The sequence below is a fragment of the Dipodomys ordii genome, unplaced genomic scaffold (genome assembly GCF_000151885.1).
Source record: "Dipodomys ordii isolate 6190 unplaced genomic scaffold, Dord_2.0 Scaffold20, whole genome shotgun sequence".
In the NCBI taxonomy this organism is placed as follows: domain Eukaryota; kingdom Metazoa; phylum Chordata; class Mammalia; order Rodentia; family Heteromyidae; genus Dipodomys; species Dipodomys ordii.
In genome coordinates this window covers 3,656,024-3,677,974 of record NW_012267236.1, presented here as the reverse complement: position 1 = coordinate 3,677,974, position 21,951 = coordinate 3,656,024, and the positions used below count along the sequence as shown (strand labels likewise).

At 38.9% G+C, this 21,951-nt stretch overlaps 1 protein-coding gene across 1 annotated transcript in view; it reads left to right on the top strand.

Moving 5' to 3' along the window:
• Positions 1–20,735, top strand: part of Birc6 (baculoviral IAP repeat containing 6) — a gene marked incomplete at its 5' end in the record, with an annotated part of 230,437 nt that extends 209,702 nt beyond the window's left edge. The window contains 8 exons of the mRNA XM_013013525.1: positions 3,886–4,031; positions 4,511–4,621; positions 7,824–8,041; positions 10,155–10,316; positions 14,115–14,192; positions 17,281–17,469; positions 18,176–18,310; positions 19,874–20,735. Of these exons, the coding sequence (XP_012868979.1) occupies positions 3,886–4,031; positions 4,511–4,621; positions 7,824–8,041; positions 10,155–10,316; positions 14,115–14,192; positions 17,281–17,469; positions 18,176–18,310; positions 19,874–20,053 (1,219 nt within the window). The remainder of the gene's footprint in view (positions 1–3,885; positions 4,032–4,510; positions 4,622–7,823; positions 8,042–10,154; positions 10,317–14,114; positions 14,193–17,280; positions 17,470–18,175; positions 18,311–19,873) is intronic.
• Between the last annotated feature and the right edge of the window lie 1,216 nt (positions 20,736–21,951).

The following is a 21,951-nucleotide window of genomic DNA, read 5'->3' as shown; positions in this document are numbered from 1 at the left end:
TGTCCATTCCAAGTGGGTGCTGTTAACAGTTTGCTCTTTTTTTGTCAGTGTTTGACACTGGTTATTAATAGCTTTTTATAAATATAATTAAGAGCTTGAGTTACTGTCTGAATAATTTCTTATTAAGAAAAGAGCAGACTCAGGGCAGTGTGAAGTGGTCCAGGCCTGTAATTGCAGATCCCTGGGAGACAGAGATAAGAGGATCTTGATTCAAGATCTGCCCAGGTAAAAAAATGAGTGCAGTGTTTTAGGAAAAACAAGCCAGGTGTGGTGGTTCACCTCTATCATCTCAGCTACTTGGGAGGTAAACATAGGAGGATTGTTTTTCCCTGGGCTACAGTTGAAGACCTTATCTGAAAAAAAAAAAAAAAAAAAGATTTTGTAGGACAGAGCTGCCCAGGAAGCATTAGGCCCTGAGTTCAATCTCTAGAACTGTCAAAATAAGTCAATACGATGACCAGATAAAGCTGTCAAGTACAGTTTTGGTTGTAGTAGTAAAAACACCCAATGTTTCTACATTAACTATATTGTTACAGTTGTTACACTTATATTCCTGTACACACATACAGAAGTTGATCATTGAAATGATATACAATATGAGTGCCAGGTGGATAACTCATAGCAAAGGAAAGTGGATGTGTATTCTCCATGACTTCTTTCATCTCAGGGCCAAGGAAGTAATTCAGGGACACATTTGGCTTTTCCACTTAAGCCCATATTACTGTGTAGTTAGAAATATGTGTGGATGCTAGTTTTTTATATACTGCGGGAAACATATTCAAAACACGTGCATTAATTCTGTATCCATGTGCTTTTGCTACCAACAGGAATGGGTTTTAATTATCTACTTATTACCTACCTGAGGTTAAACACTGAATTTGTTCTAAGCAGGATTTTATCTTTGTGATGATATCTAATAGTGAACTTATATTTTACTGTGAATATCAAATTTCTCTTTTTCTTGGACATTAACATTTTTTTTTCTCCCCTGGTCATGGGGCTTGAACTCTGAGCCTGAACGCTGTTCCTCAGCTCTTCAGCTCAAGGCCAGCACTCTACCACTTGAGCCACAGCACCCCTTCTGGGTTTCTGGTGGTTAATTGGAGATAAGAATATCACGGACTTTCCGTACTTTCCTGTCCAGGCTGGCTTTGAACCGCCATCCTCACATCTAAGCCTCCTGAGTAGCTAGGATTACAGGCGTGAGCCACTGGCACCTGGCAACATTAGATGACATTATTTTTGTTTCAATTATTATTTAGTCTCTATTATTATTACTAAGTAGTTGTACAGGTTATGAGTACAATGCTTCTTGATATTATTTTCCCATCATTACTTTTATGAATGTATTGCCTGCTTTGTGAAATATTTTACTATAAGGACAGCATCCTTTTGTTGACAAGTTTACATCAAGGAAAATAAGTGATATAGTTTCGATTATACTTCTACATATACTATTTTAAGCACTTTTAACATTTCTATTTACTTGATTAAAGAAGATAGTCTTTTTTTTTTTTTTTAACTCTTACCTAGTTCTTGGATGCTGGTGTTTCTCACTTGTAATCTTATCTACTTGGGAGGCTGAGATCTGAGGATCCTGGTTCAAAGCCAGCTTGGGCAGAAAAGCCAGTGAGATTCCTCTCGATTTAACTATCAAAAAGCTGGAAGTAGAGCTGTGACTCAAGTGGTAAAGTGCCATCCTTAAGTAAAAAGGCCAAGTGAGAGTGAGAGGCACTGAGTTCAAGCCCCTAGTACTGACACCAAAACAAAACAAACTAAAAAACAAACTAAGCAGTCAAGTTTTATTATATGTATAATGTGTGCTGAGGGTTGGACTAGAAGATTAAAAGAAAAGGAAATAATGAGCAGGGTACCGGTGGCTCACTCCTGTAATCCTAGCTACTCAGGAGGCTAAGATCTGAGGATCACGATTCAGAGCCAGCCTGGGAAACTCCATGAGACTCTTACCTCCAATAAATCACTAGAAAATGGGAAGTGGTGCTGTAGCTCAAGCAGTAGAGTCAGGGACAGTGCCTAAGCCCAGAGTTCAAGCCCCACTACTGATAAGACGAAAAAAAAAAGGAAATAATGTTTAGTTTTGATGTTTTGTGAATCATGTACTAAAACTATATTCATTGGGATAGATTTTTGCTGAAGCTGGTCGCCGGCGGCTCACGCCTGTAATCCTAGATACTCAGGAGGCTGAGATCTGAGGATCACAGTTCAAAGCCAGCCCGGGCAGGAAACTCCGTGAAACTCTTATCTCCAATAAACCACCAGAAAACCAGAAGTGGCGCTGTAGATCAAGTGGTAGAGCACTAACCTTGAGCTGAAGAGCTGAGGGACAGGACTCAGGCCCAGAGTTCAAGGCCCACAACTTTCCAAAAAAAAAAAAAAGGATTTTTGCTGAATGTTAATTGTACAACTAAAGATAATAAAAATGCAGTTGAAGGGGCTGGGAAGGTGGCTCAGTGGTAGAGCGCTTGCCTTGCATGCATGAGGCCCTGGGTTCGATTCCTCAGCACCACATAAAAAGAAAAAATGCAATTGAATATATCCAATTTAATTGTAAGATTGGGTACATTTTACATCCTGGTAAGAAATGGCAGAAAAATGACTTTAAAACATAGTGTTTCATTAAATGTCCAGTCTGTAGAAACAGTTGTGGAAAGATAGAGTAAACCTGTATTTTACTATGCATATCATTTTTTATTTTTAACATATTGTGAGTGAAATACATTGTTATAAAAACCTGCATATGATTCCTTCATTCCCACGTCTCTGAAGATTCCCATGTCTGGATTCCCTTGTCTTCTCTTTTTAGAAAAGATTTCTCTATAACCAGATGTTTTTATAATTATTACTATTATTATTGTTGTTACTACTATGATGTGCCAGTCCTGGGCATCAACTCAGGTCCTGGATGTTGTCACTGAGCTTTTGTGCTCAAGCCTAGCACTCTCCCACTTGAGCCATGCTCCAATTCCGGTTTTTTGTTTTTTATTTTTATTTTTTGGTAGTTAATTGGAGTCTCAAGGACTTTTCTGCATTGGCTGGCTTCTAATCACAATCTGATCACAGCCTCCCGAGTAGCTAGGATTAAAGGCGAGAGCCACCGGCCCTGCTTCAGATGCTTATGTTTTTAAAGGTAAAGACTCTTAAGGACAGATAGTTTCTTGAGGGGTTTGTTTTGTTTTTGTTTTTGTTTTGGGGTAGGTTCTGGGGCTTAACCTAAGAGCCTGGGCACTTGCCTGAGCTTTTTTGCTCAAGACTAGCCCTGTACCACTTAAAACCCCAGCACCATTAGGTTTTTGGTAGTTGATTAGAGATAAGAGTCTTATGGACTTTGCTGTCTGGGCTGGCTTCAAACTGCAATCCTCAGATCTCAGCCTCCTGAGTAGGTAGGATTACAGGCATGAGCCACTCAAGCCAGGCTTGAGTTTTTTTTTTGTTTTTTTTTTGTTTGTTTTTTAAATAATGTTACATTTGTACAATGTTTTTCTTTTAACTAGTAGGGAGTATCTGCTCCATAACTTCATTTATTATCTTAGACCTTAAGCTAGCAATAATGAACTTACCCCTTATCATTTATGACAAATGAAATGTACACCCTTATTCCAGTTTTTAAAAAAATACAATTTTATTATTATTGAGGTATTGTACAGATGGGTTATTGTTTCTTAAGTCTGGTAATGAGTACATTTCTTTTTGGGCAGTGTCATCTTCACTTTTCCCCAGTTTCCAAGTCCTGTCCCTGCCTACAGGTTGCATAGTTTATTTCATCATTTCAATTTTTAAAAGATTATTACTGATTTTTGCAGGTTTTTATTTCCATTCTTAAAAATCTAATTTTTCCCCATTTCTTTCCATATTAAATAAAATCAGATCTAAAAGGGAAAATGTTAAAACAGGCATTAAACCAGATACATCTGATCAAGAGCCAGAAGGACTTACTCTTTTGGTGCCCGATATCCAAAAGACTGCTGAGATAGTTTCTGCAGCCACCACCAATCTACGGCAAGTGCATCAAGGTACAGTAGCACTTTCATGTTACTAGGCATCTAACTACAGAAAACTGACTTCCTGTTCTGACTCTGTTACTTCAAATGTTTGTTCCCTGTCAGTTTTTGTTCTTTGTCAGACTTTAGTTATGAATAACTTGTAACTGTACAGTATTTATCTCCTCTGTATAGAATTACAAAGTACATTTTTAGTTCATAAGGGAATAGTTTTTTCTCACTGAAAGTAATAAAATTGTAAAATGCCATTTGATTGATAGGAAATAGTACATTAAGATTTGCATGAGAATTTAGTTTAATTGCCATTTCATATAGTAGCAATAGAAGACTGATTTTGAAGTAGGAAAAAAAACTATTCAAATGGCGAAATACTGATTGTGAAAAGTTTAATAGTATTTGAAATTTGGAACTTGAATTATATAAGTATTTTTTATTTTGTTCTTCAAAAAATGTATACTTAATGTTATTTCTCTTAAAATATTAAATAACAGAAAAAAAACTAGGTGACTATTCCAAGAAAACTGCTATGAAACCTAAACCTTTATCAGTGTTAAAGTCACTTGAAGAAAAATACGTGGCTGTTATGAAGAAATTGCAGTTTGGTGAGTTGAATTTTTTTATTTTGTATGCTCTCAGCTTTTTAATAGTGCTATTAATTGTTAATTTTTCAAAATTAAAGATTTTAAGTTTTCTTTTGCGAGAGTAACAATTTATACTTTATGTATATCTAGAACATCTTTATTTTTTGTGTGATTGTTTTCTTTCTACTACTTTCCTGTAATGTTAGGAATTGAACTCAGGGCTTCATACATATTAAGTAACTGTTCTACCATTGAGCTGTCTCTTTAACCTTGTTCCATTTCTCATTATTTTACATCATGGTGTAACAGAAATCAAGACCTTGAACTCTGAGTAAATTCTATTACTCTCTTACCTTTAAGAGTTCCATGAGATTTGCCTTTAGAATACGTCCTATTCCTTTCCCATTTCAAGCCAAAGTGCTGACTAGGAAGGCGGGATGAAAAGATCCTATCAGTCCCTCATAGAGTGTTATTCTATATTTGAAGCATGTTCTGAAATTTAATGGTTGTTATTAGCTTTTACTGTCTGGGCTCTTCTTCTTTTTTTCTCGTTTCCTATTCATTTTCTTCTTTCTGTGCTTTTATATTCTGAGAACCTGCCCAAAGAACTTTGAATATTCCAAAAAGTACACTAAAGTATGGTCGGGTAAGCATGGAAACCCTTTTTAGAAGTCATTTAGGTTTTGCTCTTCTTACCTCTCAGGTTTTCCATAAAGGTGACATTTGGCAAGAGTTTAATGACTCAGTTTGGTTATCTGATGGTTATCTATTCATTGAGTCTTTTTTTTTTTTGGTGGGTGGGTGTCTTGGTGCTAGCACTCCACCACTTGAACTGCAGGTCCACTTCTGGCTTTTTTGGTGCTTATTTGCAGATAAGGGGCCCACGGGTTTTTCTGCCTGGCTGGCTTCAAATTGTGATCCTCAGATCTTAGCCCCCTAAGTAGCTAGGATTGCAACTGTGTGCCACCAGTGCTCAGCTTACGTGATTCTTTATATATTTTGTTTCTTTTAAAATAATACTTTTGGGGGTTGGGAATGTGGCTTAGCAGTAGAGTGCTTGCCTAGCATGCATGAATCCCTGAGTTTGATTCTTCAGTATCACATAAATAGGATAAAGGAAAACTGAAAGTAGCTCTATGGCTTAAGTGGTAGGGTGATGCCTTGAGCAAAAGGAGCTTATGGATAGTGCTCAGGCCCTGAGTTCAAGCCCCAGGACCAGCAAAAAAAAAAAAATAACACTTTTGAAGAATCATTTCATTGAAAATTATTATTTATTTTTACTTTTTATTGTTTTGTCAGTCTTGGGGCTTGAACTCTGGGCCTGAATGCTGTCCCTCAGCTCTTCAGCTTAAGGCAAGCATTCTATCTACTTGAGCCACAGCACCATTTCCGGTTTTCTGGTGGTTTATTGGAGATGAGAATTTCATGGCCTTTCCCCAGGCTGGCTTTGAACTGTGATCCTCACATCTCAGCCTCCTGAGTGGCTAGGATTACAGGAGTGAGCCACTGGCGCCCAGCTTGAAAATTATTTTTATGAGTATTAAAACCAATAACTTCTATTATTTTATTTACATGGTTTAAGCATTATCAAATAAGTATTATATACTTGTATCTACTAGAACATAGACAATGAGGTCTGAGAAGGTGGCTCAGTGGTAGAGTGCTTGCCTCGCATGCATGAGGCCCTGGGTTCGATTCCTCAGTATCACATAAGCAGAAAAAACTGGAAGTGGCTCTGTGGCTCAAGTGGTAGAGTAATAGCCTTAAGCTAAAGAGCTAAGGGACAGCGCCCAGCCCAGAGTTCAGGCCCCACACACAAAAAAAAAAAAACAAAAAAGAACATAGACAATGAAAGTCTAAACAAAGCATTGATAGCTTGTTTAGACTCTAATTAGTATTTATTGTATTTTACCAAATAATTATGTTCTTTTTTAAAATAGGTTTTTTATTGTAAAAATACTATACAGAGGGGTTACAGTTACATGATCAAGGTAATGAGTACATTTCCTATCAAGCATTATTGCCTCCTCCTTTGTTTTTCCTCTACCATCCTTTTCCTCCACAACTACACTCCCCCCCCCCGCCCCACCCCATTATTTTCTTATAAAAGGTTATTCCCAAACCTAGATGTTTAAAACAACTTAATTCTTATTATCTTTCCGTTTCCATGGGTCAGAAATTCTGGAATGGTGACTGTGGGTATCTTATGCATTTGCAGTCATAATGTCTATTGAGGAGTTTTAGTGGCATGAAGACCTGACCAGAGCTGGAGGCTATACTTTCAGGCTCATTTGTGTACCCCTGAATAGGAAGCTACAGATCCTTGTCATGTGGGCCTCTCCTTAGACCTTCTTGAGAACCTTCATATACCAAAGCTTATGTATCTTACCCAAGAGAGCAAATCAGGAAGAGAGGTCTTTTCTATGGTCTTGAAGTAACACATCATTACTAAGTTGGTTGTATGGCTTGAACTCAGGGCCTGGACATTGTCCCTGAGCTTTTTCACTCAAAGCTAGCACTCTACCACTTCGTACCACAGCTTCACTTCCAGTTTTCTGTTGTCCCTGAGCTTTTTCACTCAAAGCTAGCACTCTACCACTTCGTACCACAGCTTCACTTCCGGTTTTCTGGTGGTTAATTGAAGATAACAGTCTCAAGGACTTTACTGCCTGGGCTGGCCTTGAACTGTGATCTTCAGGTCCAGCCTCCTGAGTAGCTAGGATTACATGTGTGAATTACCAGTGCCTGGCTTAAAATTCTACCTTTCTTTTTTTTTGGTTGGTAGTGAGGCTTTAACTCTGGCCTGGGCACTGTCCCTGAGCTCTTTAGTTCAAGGCAAGGGCTCTACTACTTGAGCCACAGTGCTACTTCTGGTTTTTTGGTGGTTAATTGGAGATCAGAGTCTCATGGACTTTCCTGCATGGGCTAACTTCAAATCACCGTCCTCAGATCTTGTCCTCCTCAGTAGCTAGGGTTACTAGTGTGAGCCCCCAGATTCCAGATATATCCATTTTTATATGTAGTTGATAACTGTATAAAATTCAAAGGAAGTTTTATACTTGTCCTATGGTGTAAGTGCAGTTCTAGGCATCTCTAGTTTGCTGATATTCTGCATTTTGGGTGAAAGACACTAGTAATTGCCTTTGTGGTGTTTTTCATTCTAATGTCTCCCTTTGATTCAGGTAGTTTTGGTCCAGTTTTTAAAAATTTCTTCTTCTTTCAGATACATTTGAGATGGTTTCTGAAGATGAAGATGGAAAATTGGGTTTTAAAGTAAATTACCACTACATGTCTCAGGTGAAAAACGCAAATGATGCGAGCTGTGCTGCCAGAGCCCGCCGCCTTGCCCAGGAAGCTGTGACGCTTTCCACTTCACTGCCTCTGTCCTCATCCTCTAGTGTATTTGTCCGCTGTGATGAGGAGCGACTTGACATCATGAAGGTAGAAGATTCTTTTCCTGTATAATCGAATTACACTAATATTCATACAGACACTAGAAATGGCATGGGTTGTAAGATTTGGTGGCCACTCTACACTGCAGTGAAAGGAGCCCTTTTGTAGAAATGGTTCGGTGGATATTGCTCAAAATGAAAATTTAGAGAAAGAGAGCTACCTGCCTTGTATTTGATCTGTTACAGTTCTGGAGCATAGTATCAAAAATTCAATGTTGACTGGTAAGAAGAGAGTACGGGATTTCTTGTAATCCACCATGTTTCCCTTATATTTCATAATATTACTTGTTAAAAATTAGTCTTTATTTCTTTCAGAAAATGTATTTTCAAGCTCAAAAAGTCTGTGAATAAAGTAATAGTAATATAGTATCTGCACCTTTCTGTTTTAACACTGATCTGAAATCAAATTCTAAGAAAATATAACATCAAGGAAAGTCCTGACTTGTTGGGCATCTGTGGCCCACACCTGTAATCCTAGCTACACAGGAGGCTGAGATCTAAGAATTGGGGTTGAAGGCCAGCCCAATGAGGAAACTCTGTGACAGACTTATCTCCAGTGAACCACCAGAAACTTGGAAGTTAGAGCTGAAATACAAACCTTAATAAACATCTACAGGGATATACATATGTACAACAATTAAAGTATGGTACAGCAGGGGTGGTTTTCCATGATGTAACTCCTCCTTTGAATAGTTAACAGTTTAACAAAGTGAATACCAGGAAGCTGAACCGTGTCTTCTTGGAGCGTGATAGGAGAAAAAGAGAGAGAAATGGCAGGTGACTGTGCCCGTGTTACTCAATGTATATGTGAAGATAAAGCTAGGAAACTTGTGGACACTGGTGAGCATAGGACAGAAGGGAGAAGGGGAGAAAGATGGAAAGGGTCACTAGGATACTTTTATACATAAGTGGACTTTTAAATTGAAACCCCTTTGTACAACTATTTAAAGATACCTGACTTACGAAATTGTAACCCCTCTGTATATCACCTTTATAGTAACAATTTTAAGAAAGTCATGAAAAAAATGTCTTCATAGTCTGACACCTGGAGAAGAAAAATACTCTTCACTTATAATGTGTCAACCATCCTTACCTGTGTTCCTAGGGGAGGTTTTTTCTTTTGCTTCCTTTGCTGTATTGGATAACCTATCTGTAGACATTTCATAAATTTACCTATTTGTCTACATTTTAAACGTCTAAAATACATTACGTAATTCTTACACTCACTGTTGGGTTCTCTGCTGGTTTTTGAACTACAAGTCACCCTCTAGGAAGCTATCATCCTCTGCAAATCTTGTCATAATATGTTGCAGTAGTAGATAAATATCTTCATTCCTTCAGATAAAATTATGAATGTGTGTATAGAATCTCCTATTGGTGAAAAGCTATAGCATCTTGAAAGATCAGCAGAAAGATTTTTATTTTAAAAAAAAAGAGTATTTGCTTGAGCCAAATTGTATTGCTACTAATAGCATCTCCCCCCCTCCCCTTTTTCTGGTACTGGGATTTGAACTTGTTGCCTTGTGCTTATTATTAATACTTTCACTTTACTCCTTGAGCCACACCTCCAACCTCGCTTTTTGCTGGTTATTCTAGACCTTGAAGTTTACCAAGTTTGGCCCTGAAATGTCTTTTCCAGATCTCAGACTCCTAAGTAGCTAGAATTACAGACATGAGCCCCAACAGAGCCTGGCTCAGCATCTTTTTTGTTTCGTTTTGTTTTGTTTTGGTTGGTTATGGGGCCTGAACTCTGGGCCTGGGTGCTGCCTCTCAGCTTCTTCACCTCAGGGCTAGCGCTCTACCACTTGAGCCACAGCGCCACTTCTGGCTTTTTTTCTTTTTGCTTATGTGGTGCTGAGGAATTGAACCCAGGGCCTCATGCATGTAAGGCAAGCGCTCTACCACTGAGCCACCTTCCCGGTCCCTCAGCATCTGTTTTAATAGCCCATTTTCACCAAAACCCAATCATTTTCATTCTAATAGTTTTCTAGTTTTGTGTTAGTTCTTCTAATTTCATTTTCACACATTCTGGACGAGATGAATTATTTATGTTGGTGTCTGAGGAAAGTATACAGTCCTCTGTTTGTTCGTCTGAATATCAGGTTTTGATAACGGGACCAGCGGACACCCCCTATGCAAATGGCTGTTTTGAATTTGATGTGTATTTTCCTCAAGATTATCCCAGTTCACCCCCACTTGTGAATCTTGAAACAACCGGTGGTCATAGCGTGCGATTCAATCCCAACCTCTACAATGATGGCAAGGTAATGTAATTGCAGTCTTCTGGGGTTTTTTTTTGTTTGTTTGTTTTTGTTTTTGCTCATCCTGATGACTTAAACTCAGGGACTGGGCACTGTTCCTGAGCTTCTTCTGTTCAAAGCTAGCACTCTACCACTTGAGTCGCAGCACCATTCCTGGCTTATTTTGGTTATGTGGTACTAATGAATAAACCCAGGGCTTCATACATGCTAAGCAGGCACTCTACCAATAAGGCATATTCCCAGCCCCTAGTTCTTTTTTTCGGGGGGGGGGCTGTGAGGGGGTCAGTAGTGCGGCTTGAACTCTGGGCCTGGACGCTGTCCCTCAGCTCTTCAGCTCAGGGGTAGCACTCTGCCACTTGAGCCACAGTACCACTTCCAGTTTCTGGTGGTTAATTGGAGATAAGAGTCTCACGGACTTTTCTTGCCCTGGTTGGCTTTGAACCTTGATCCTCAGTTCTCAGTCTCCTGAGTAGCTAGGATTACAGGTGTGAGCCACCCGGCCTCCAGCCCTAGTTCTTAATGTTACATATTTCTGTTGGATCCAAAGTTTCTTTGTAATTAAAGCAAGATATTTCTAGTTACCATTTTTCTAAGAAGATGTGGGGTTCTTCATTCTTGGCTTCCCTGAATGCACAGATTAGCTGAAATAAAAAAAGAAACAGAAAAGGGTAGAAACAAACAGTGTTACAAAAGACACATCATCTTAAATTACTGACAGATTAATTGATTAAGCACACTTAGATTTACTCTTGCTAAGAATACAGCAGTATCTGTTAGGTCTTATATCCTTTCTTTATGTTATGTATTTCCAGCCTTAGTCATCTTTTCAGCTATATCTAAAAGTGGCAGAATGGCAAAAACACTGCATATCACAGCTTTCCAAAACCTCTCCCCCAATCACAACTATCTTTTATGGTTTCATGAAACATACAATTCTGACATTTGCCAAAAGATTTAAGCTGAATGCCAATGGTTCATATCTCTAATCCTAGCTACTCAGGAGGCTGAGATCTAAGGATTGCAGTTCAAAGCTAGCATGGGCAGGAAAGTCCTTGAGACTCTTATCTCCAATAAAACACCAAAAAACCGGAAGTGGAGGTCTCAAATGATGGAATGCTAACCTTGATAACAAAAGTTGAGGGACAGCATTTAGGCCTGGAGTTCAAGCCTCAGGACTGGCACATACACCAAAAGTAACAAAAGAAAAACAAAAATTTATTTTATTAATTAGTGATACTGGTGTTTGAACTTAAGTCCTTGTACTTGTGAGACGAGCACTCTACCAGTTGATCCAAGCCCCCCTCCCACCTTTTTTTTCCTTTTCTTTCTCCTTTTTTGGGGGGGTGGGGTGGGGGAGAGTCAGTCATTATGCCTGAACTCTGGCCTGGGTGCTGTCCCTTAGCTCTTCAGCTCAAGGTTAGCACTCTACCACTTGAGCCAAAGCACACTTCTGGCTTTTTCTGTGTGCTGAGGAATTGAACTGAGGGCCTCATGCATGCAAGGCAAGCACTCTACCACTGAGCCACCTTCCCAGATGCCCCGCCCCACCCCACAGCTTTTTCTGCTGTTCTTTGTTTCACCTAGGATCTCCAGCTTTTGTCCTGTCTGGTTTCAGCCTTGATTCTCTTAACACTGCCTACTGAATCTTTTTGAGATAAAGTCTCATAACTTTCTGCCCTGTTTGGCCTTATTCTCCACTGTCCTTTTCCCTCTCAATCGGTAAACTCATTTTTAAAATTAGTTTTCAGTGATTTTTACATTTTCATGTTTTAAAAGAAGATGAAAGAAGGCTGGGAAGGTGGCTTAGTGGTAGAGTGCTTGCCTAGCATGCATGAAGCCCTGGGTTCGATTCCTCGGTACCACATACACAGAAAAAGCCGGAAGTGGTGCTGTGGGTTAAATGGTAGAGTGCTAGCCTTGAGCAAAAGAAGTTCAGAGACAGTGCCCAGGCCCAGAGTTCAAGCCCCAGGACTGGCTTTAAAAAAAGAAGAAGAAGAAGAAGAAGAAGAAGATGAAAGAGATACTTAAGAAATTCCATGTGACAGTCCACCTTCAAAGTTAAATTTAAAAGAATAGTCAGTGCTAGGGATATAACTCAGTGAGAGTGTTTGCCTGCCATTCACATGATCCTGAATATGATTCCCAGCCCCACAATGAAACCTTTAAAACAAAAATCTTTACTTGTCAAAATAATTTTGAGAAATCGGTTGTAATTTCACCAATGCATTCCATGCTGAATATTGAGTGTTTAAAACTAATAGGTGAGAAGAAATATGTCAACTTAAGCAGTTACTCCTTTGACGATGAGAAAAGTGATTGCGGTCAATGTTTTATCAAAGATGTCCCCCAATTTTCTGTTTTACCTCCTTCAAAACTTTCATCTGCCTCATATTTGTAATTGAACCATTACCGTTTCTTTATCACCAAGTCAAATCAGAAGAATGGAGTTAGTTTCCTAGTTTTATTAAAGGCTTAACTAGAGGTAGCCCTAGATTTGTTTGAAAGAACTAAGAATAGATTCTGTTTAACTGAAAAGAAATAGCCATATTGCCTTTTCTTGATAGATACCAGAACCCGAATAGAGTTGGAGGTACACAACACTAAATTTTATTTAAGAAATGAATTCCTTAAGCAAATGGAGAAATGGAATTCTCAGGGGTCCAATGTCCTAAAACATGTATTTTTTGCCACCATAATTATGATCCATACCAATATAAATGTATCTTTAGTTTTGCTTTTTTTTCCCCCCCTGTGCTGGAGTTATGCCCAGGACTTACCACACATTAAGCAAGCACTCTACCACTTAGATACATCTCTAGTCCAGTTTTGTTGCCATTATTTGAAATTGTGGATTTGTTATTAAAAATTAAGTCCAGGGCTGGGAAGGTGGCTCAGTGGTAGAGCGCTTGCCTTGCATGCCTGAGGCCCTGGGTTCGATTACTCAGCACCACATAAGCATAAAGAAAAAAGTTGGAAGTGGCACTGTGGCTCAAGTGGTAGAGTGCTCGCCTTGAGCTGAAGAGCTGAGGGATAGCACCCAGGCCCAGAGTTCAGGCCCTACAACCGGACCCAAAAAAAAAAAAATTAAGTCCAGTGATTTTTTTTGTTTTTGTTTTTGTTTTTTGTCAGGCATGGGGTGTGAACTCAAGGCCTGGGTGCTGTCCCTGAGCTTTCCTGTTCTGCCATTTTGAGCTTCTGCTCTATTTCTGCTTTTCTGGTGGTTAATTAGAGATAAGGAGTCTCAGGAACTTTGCTGTCCAGGCTGGCTTTGAACTGAGTAGTTAGGATTACAGGTGGGAGCCACTGGTGTCTAGTCAATAATATTTTTATATTGGTGAGTTATGTGCCAGGAAAACATAATGTAATACATTCCAATTTTATTTTGCTTTGTGATTTGTTGTATGTACAAATAATATATCCTTAATCTTATTCCAGTAGCAAACTGTTTACACATATGTTTGGTAAATAGCTTACATTCAGTCTTGCTAAGTGAATAAATATCTAATATGTTTTAAGTGTGTTCAAGGAACCCTGGGAATCCCTAATACTTTTCCAAGAGGATCAGTGCCTTCTTCCCTTTTCCAACTTCATGTTTATATGAAGCCATATGAGAACATTTTGTTTTACTTCTAGTTGTGACCATTTACTCTGACAGACTAACTCCTGGGAGTTTGTTTGGGTTCATAAAACTGAAGTAATTTGATTTTAGAGAATTTTGCTTTAGTCCTATAGTTGTGACAGTTTGTGTTTACACATTCCTTTCAAATTCTATTTATATTTCTTCCCTTTTCCTTTCTTCAGGTCTGTTTAAGCATCTTAAATACCTGGCATGGAAGACCAGAGGAGAAGTGGAATCCTCAGACCTCAAGCTTTTTGCAAGTAAACAAAATTTTGACAATTTCACTTTCAAAATGGAGAACTGTGTGCTTGAATAATATTTTAGTGGTTAATAATGAACGTAGTTAATCCTTTCCCTTGCGTGATAGAATGGTAGGAAATAATGTTAAATGCCTACAGATGATTAGCTAGTAAAGTCTCATCTGGAGTTTAGAAACTCAAGTTAGGACATAAGACAAAAATTCAGTTATGTCAAAATACCACTATTCTAAAAAGTGCACTCTTTTTAGTTCTTCAATTCTTAAATGATGATATGGTTTTCTCACAGCTCCCAGATCACACTGGGAGAAGGCCTAAACCCTTGTGAATAGAATTTAATACACTACTGATATTATGTATTTCTTCACTGTGACCTAGCTTGCTTTTTTTGGGGGGGGGGTCCGGTCGTGGGGCCTGAACTCTGGGCCTGGGTGCTGTCCCTCAGCTCTTCAGCTCAAGGCTAGCGCTCTACCACTCGAGCCACTGCGCCACTTCTGGCTTTTTTCTTTTTGCTTATGTGGTGCTGAGGAATCGAACCCAGGGCCTCAGGCATGCAAGGCAAGCACTCTACCACTGAGCCACCTTCCTAGCCCCTGATCTAGCTTTTTTTGTAATCAGTTTACCATGTCTGAAGCTCACAAGTATTGTCCTGGAATTCATAAAACTTAAGACTTGCAGTTCTTAACTTTGCAAAACATTTGACATATGGTTCTTTAGTCTTTACAAACCCTTTAGCATCTACAAGTTTGTATAATATCCTGGTTTTGTTGATGCTTTGTCTTAATAATTCAAAATTCCAGCAAAGAAATGGACAAATACATTGATAATATGATGTAGACATTTTAAACTCATTTATAACTTAGTATTTAGGAAAGACAACCAGAAATCATTTGTTGTTGTTATGTTAAGGAAGATACAAAAATAAGTTTATTTATATACTTAAGCTTCTTCTAGTGGACTTCAAACAAAACAAGCTTTAATCTAAATTGGTTTCTATTTGAAACTGTAAATACTCACGATTCATAAACTTTTCTGAAAAAGGCTTAGATTTAAAATAATAGTAATCCTTTCAAAAATAGATTTGTGAGCTTTCTTTTTTTGTTCTTGTTTCATTGGTCATGAGGCTTGAACTCAGCATCTGAGCTCTGTCCCTGAGTTCTTTGCTCAAGCACTCTAAGCTGGGTGCTGGTGGCTCACTCCTGTAATCCTAGCTATTCAGGAGGCTGAGATCTGAGGATCACGATTCAAAGGCAGCCCAGGCAGGAAAGTCTATGAGACTCTTACTTCCAATAACCCTCTTGAAAACCGGTAGTGGCTCTGTGGCTCAAGCAGTAGAGGGCTAGCTTTGAGCTGAAGACCACAGGGACAGTGCTCAGGCCCAGAGTTCAAGCCCCACGACCCACCAAAAAAAAACAATAACAAAAAAAAGGGCTAGCACTCTACCACTGAGCTATAGCTCTACTTTCAGTTTTTGAGTAATTCATTGGAGATGAGAGTCTCAGGAAGACTTTTCTTCCTGCGTTGTCTTTGAACAGTGAACCTCAGATTTTTTTTTTTCAAGTTATCTCTAGTTGAATTTAGGCTTAAGGACACTTATACATTCTGTTTAACCATATCTTCTCCTAGGTCCAATTTGCAGGTTCAAATGTCTATTTAAAAAGTCTTCAATTAAGGGCTGGGATGGTGGCTCAGTGGTAGAGTACTTGCTTTGCTTGCATGAGGCCCTGGGTTCGATTCCTCAGCACCACACAAGCAGAAAAAGCTGGAAGTGGCACTGTGGCTCAAATGGTAGAGCGCTAGCCCTGAGCTGAATCACTGGGGGACAGCACCCAGGCCCAGAGTTCGGGCCCCACGACTGCCCCCCCCCCCAAAAAAAAAGAGTCTTTAATTGAGACCATTTTGCACAACTACTTAAAGATAATTTTTTTTAAATCTGATTTTTAAGTGAAGATAAAAGTTTTCTAAGGATATTTATCTCTCAATTGCTAAGATATTTATTTGATGACTATTTAATCATTATGCCTAATAAAAGTGAAGTTGTCATTAATCCTTTTTCATATATGGGAAGGTGATATTTAATGTTTTGCTTCCTACAAAGATGTTATATTAGCTAGTTATAGGGCCTGTTAGCTGAGAATATTATATTCACCAGGAACAAGCAAACCAGGCTTTCTGGTAAATACTTACTGTCAAAGTTAATCTTAGAATCATGAAGTCTAGGAATAAGTTTTTAATATGGAATGTTTATGTGTGTGTGTGTGAGAGAGAGAGAGAGAGAAAGCGAGCGAGGGCTGTTCCTTGGAATAAAATTTTAAAACTGCCCCATGTAGCTCTACTTATGAGTATTTTCAGAGTATATGGCTGTTTCTATGCTCTATAAGGGTATGAGTAAGAAAACTTTGAGCAGTGTTTACTTTGGTAAGGGAGTTGGGCATGTTATCATGTCTGTAGTCCCAGTTACTTGGGAAGCTTAGTCAGAGGGTTTCACTTGAACCCTGGAGTTTGACTTGTATGAAACCTCATCTTCCCTCCAAACAAAACAGATTTACTGTATTTATAAACCTTTTTAAAGTATTTTCTGTAAAGAGTATTCTTCTCTATTCTAATTAATTCTCCACTATCATTTAAAACAGATGTATAAATGTTGTATATGGCTCTTTCATACCTAACTTTTGCTTTACTAATAAAGTATGTAAGTGTCTTAATCATGAATATCAATTTTATAGTAATTGAAATATTCAAACAAGTACTTTAAACAAGATTCTTATAAACTGGGTGTCAGTGCTAACACCCGTAATCCTAGCTACTCAGGAGGCTGAGATCTGAGGATTGTGGTTCATAGCCAACCTGAGTAGGAAAGCCCATGAGACTCTTATTTCCAGTGAATTACAAAAAAGCTGGAACTGGAGCTATGGCTCAAGTGGTAGAGCACTAGCTTGAGCACAAAAGCTCAGGGACAGTGTCCATGTACTGATTAGTACTGACTTCAAACTCTAATACCAGCACCCTTGAAAAAAACAAAAGGGATTCCAGTGGTTAAAGCAAGTTATCAGTTTAATAGCAAAATTTCTTTATTTTCTGTTTTCCTCAGGTATTGGTGTCAGTCCAGTCCCTTATATTAGTAGCTGAGCCTTACTTTAATGAACCAGGATATGAACGGTCTAGAGGCACTCCAAGTGGCACACAGAGCTCTCGCGAGTATGATGGAAACATTAGACAAGCAACGGTTAAATGGGCAATGCTAGAACAAATCAGAAACCCTTCACCCTGTTTTAAAGAGGTATGTTCAATTAGTGAAATACTTTATTATTAGCAATATCTGCTATACTTTAGCTTAGAATTGACCCTAAAAATCAGTAATAATGGAGTATGCATGAAGTTTCTTTTTTTTTTTTTTTTGATTGAGCGCTGGTGGCACACCTGTAATCCTAGATACTCAGGAGGCTGAGATTTTAGGATTGCAGTTCAAAGCCAGCCCAGGCAGGAAAGTCACTGAGACTCTTTTTCCAATAAACCACTCAGAAAACCTGATGTGGTGCTTGTGTCTCAAGTGGTAGAGAGCTAGCCTTGAGCTGAAGAGCTGAAGGACAGTGCCCAGGCCCAGAGTTCAAGCCCCATGACCAACCAAAAAAAACAAAAACAAAACAAAACAAAAGTTTTCTTCCTAAACAATCTCCCTTGGTCACCAGTTTTTTTGTGTTGTGCTAGAAATTATGTTTTGGAAAAGTTCCCTTCTGAGTATATGTACCTTTTGAGAAAATACGCACACCCTGATCTCTGAGTAAGTTGGGACATTGTATTGTAGAACTGAGGAGAGCAGCGTATGTAATCTGATATATGTAATCAGGAGCCTGATTCTTCCCTGCTAAAAGAGTCCACAAAATTTAAACAGAAAACAGAAAAAACATTGCAGTGTCTGAAATTGCATTTTTTATTTTTGGTAATGCCACATACTTTTAATTCTGTCAACCTATTTTGTTCTCTAGGTTATACACAAACATTTCTACTTGAAAAGAATTGAGATCATGGCCCAGTGTGAGGAATGGATTGCAGACATCCAGCAGTATAGCAGTGACAAGCGTGTGGGCAGGACCATGTCTCACCATGCAGCGGCCCTCAAGGTAAGCATGCCTGGCTTGGAGCAATACAGAATTATCCACTCTCTTTAGAGGTTCCTTATTATTTGCTCAATTTGCTAAACTTTCTTAAAATTTAGTGGGGCAAGTAAGGTGAAACATTTAGCAAACATTTTACATAAGGCTTAGTATTTGATAAATACTTGTTTGCAGTGACTAAAATAACAGTTTGTTTTTTGCTGTGGTGGGATTTTTGTGATACTCAGAATGGATCTTAGGGTCTTACATATACCAGGCATAGGCTTCACCGCTGAACTGTATCTCAGTGTGTTTTGTTTGTTTATGCCAGGCCTAGGACTTGACTCAGGGCCTAGGTGCTGCGCCTGAGCTTTTTTGCTTAAGGCTAGTAGTATACCACCACCTGAGCCACGGCTCTACTTACTTCCAGCTGGTTTTTTTGTGTTTTGTTTTGTTTTGTTTTTTGTTGTTATTTTTGCTACTCCTAGGGCCTAAACTCTGGGCCTGGACACTGTCCTTGAGCTCCTTTTGTTCAAGGCTGTGCCATTTGAGCCACAGCACCACTTTGGCCTTTCCTGTGATTAATTGGAGATAAGAGTCTCATAGACTTTCCTGCCTAGGCTGACTTTCCTTCCTGAGGCTGCATCCTCAGATCTCAGCCTTTTGAGTAGCTAAGATTACAGGCATAAGCCACCAGTGCCCAGCTCTACAGCCAGCATTTTTGTGGATAATTATTGATAAGTGTTGCCTAGCCTTTTCTGCTTGGTCTGGCCACCTCCTGAGTAGAAAGAATTACTGATGTCTGGCTAACCTGGTTCATTTTAATTTGTGGAGCTTTCTTTTTGTCAAAAATATTGAGCCAGAGCTAGGTACTGGTGGCTCATGCCTGTAATGTAATCCTACCTATCATCCCTGCTACGTGAGAGGTGTAGGCAGGAGGCTGACAGTTGGACGCTGGCTCAGGCAAAAATGTTGGCAATCAACCTGGGCGCTAGTGGCTCATGCCTGTAATCCTAGCTACTCAGCAGGCTGAGATCTGAGGATCACCATTCAAAGCCAGCCCAGGCAGGAAAGTCTGTGAGACTCTTACCTCTAATAAACCACCAGAAAACCAGAAGTGGCTCTGTGGCTCAAGTGGTAGAGTGCTCGCCTTGAGCTGAAGAGCTAAAAGACAGCACCTAGAGTTCAAGCTGCATGATCGACTAAAATAAAAAAAAAATATCGAGCCAGAGATAGATAGTATAAATGACAAGCTAAGGGTACTGCCTTTTAAGAGACTGTTTGTGTCAAATTAATGATGTACTGTGAGTCATTAGTAATGCTTGTCCTGTGGCAAGGTACATAGTACTGACAGCTCTTTTGACAGATCTTTGAGCATGTTAATTTCAGTAAATTTTGAATGTGGGGATTTCTTGCAGTTTTGTTTCCTGCCTGACATATTAACTGTGTACTAAAGTGATCAGCAACACACAGATGTGATCAATAAATATTTGTAGGCCTAATGCTTTGTGAAAATTGAGGTCCTTTCTGAGATACTGTGCTAGATTCCTAGAGTTTAGATTTCTAACCATAGTGGTATTCTTCCTCTAGCGTCACACTGCTCAACTGCGAGAAGAGTTGCTGAAACTTCCATGCCCCGAAGGCTTGGACCCTGACATTGATGATGCCTCAGAAGTGTGCCGAGCCACAGCAGGTGCTGAGGAGTCTCTAACACGAGATCAGGTCAAACCAGGCAGCAGCAAAGACCTCCCCAGTGACTTCCAATTATGAGCTGCATTGATGTGGATTTCATAGACACAAAGGCTTCGAAGCACAAGCCAAATATGTCAATATTTGTATGTAAGAAACTAATTATGTAATAGGTAATGAAACTGAAACTATACTATGCCCTTAAGGAGATCCAGTTTAATTCAAGGTGACCTTTTATTTACCTGTACAAGAGTGTAAACTTTTTTGTGCTTTTATTTTTCAATTGTGAGAACCACTGATTGGTTTGTTCAACAAATTTGTGTATACAAAGAAATGGATAAATCACTGATATATAAGGGAAACTACCTTAGGAAAGAATGTTTACTGAATGTTTATCCTTTTTTTTTAAACTATAGAGTGAGGGGTTGTTAACAAAGAATATATTGGTCATTCTTACAACTACTTAAAGTCAGCAACTTTTCACTGAATTTGATAGATTTTATGTTTGGCCATATCTTCATGCTCATAATTGATTTCTGAAGACCTCCTACATACACTTCAATAAAAGTTAAATGGACATATTCCCTCCCCTTTTTTGATTTACTGGTACATTTTTAAATAATAAATCTGCCATGAGATGCATTATAGCTGGAGACTTGCACTTGTATGGATGAATTTATTACATTCAACATATTTAATTTTATGCCTTCTAATTCTAAGATGCAGAAAAAAAATAAATGAACATGATTTTATTCTATGCCAACATTTGGGCCTCTGAATGTATCCATTCTTTGAATTTAAGTATATAACAGGAACAGTCAATTTGAACTCACTACATTGATTATTTTTTCCCTAAAGGGCTTTTTTTTTTTCTTGGAATATCTGGTTTTATTGCTAAAGTCATATGTATGTATTAACAATGAGGCTCTGTAGAGGAAAGAGGCTGTACCTCTCTGGTGCTGTTACAGTACATTCTGTACCTGCCATACAGGCTCATTTTCATGCAAATTCTTCCTAGAGCCAAATAAATAAAAAGACTTAGGTGAAGCACTATGTCTTATTTCTAAAACAGTTTGCCATGGTGTGAAATGGTATTTCTACAAAAATTGGACATTTTTAAGGTCTTTACAATGGGGGAACAAAGGATGTTTTCTAATGCCAGTTGCCATAAAGGAAAAGCTTAAATGACTTGATAATATTTAGATAAAATGGTGTGTGGGAACCCTGAATCGGGAGCTGATTCTGAACAGTATATTGTGAATGTGAATTTTGTAAAGAAAAGTGGGGGAGCCCAGAGTTAGGGTACTGTCTCATAGTGAAGTACATACTCTTTGAACTTGGTTAATGGAAGGACAAATAGGATGTGACCAGGAAATCAGGGGTCTACACTAAAAGTGACAAAACAGTGGTAGAGTCCATTTATGACAAAAGATCCAATTATATGTCATGAGCAGACATGATACCTAGAATCTAGGTATAAAATTATGGGCAATCAGGAGACTCGCCATACTTTTTTCTTTTGTTGTTTTATTTTTTTATTTTTTTTTTGGGTCTGGTCGTGGGGCCTGAACTCTGGGCCTGGGTGCTGCCCCTCAGCTCTTCAGCTCAAGGCTAGCGCTCTACCACTTGAGCCACAGCGCCACTTCTGGCTTTTTTTTTTTTTTTTTTGCTTATGTGGTGCTGGGGAATCGAACCCAGGGCCTCAGGCATGCAAGGCAAGTGCTCTACCACTGAGCCACCTTCCCAGCCCTTGTTGTTTGATTTTTATCTGTCAGGATCTAATCAATGCTAAATGATAAAATACATCTATGAGATGTATTATTTGCAACCAGTTTTGGTTTTAAAATGCAATGGAAGCAGGCACCAGTGGCTAATGCCTGTAATCCTATCTACTCAGGAGGCTGAAATCTGAGGATCACAGTTTAAAGCCAGCCTGGGCAATAAAATCTAGGAGACTCTATCTCCAGTTTAGCCCCCAA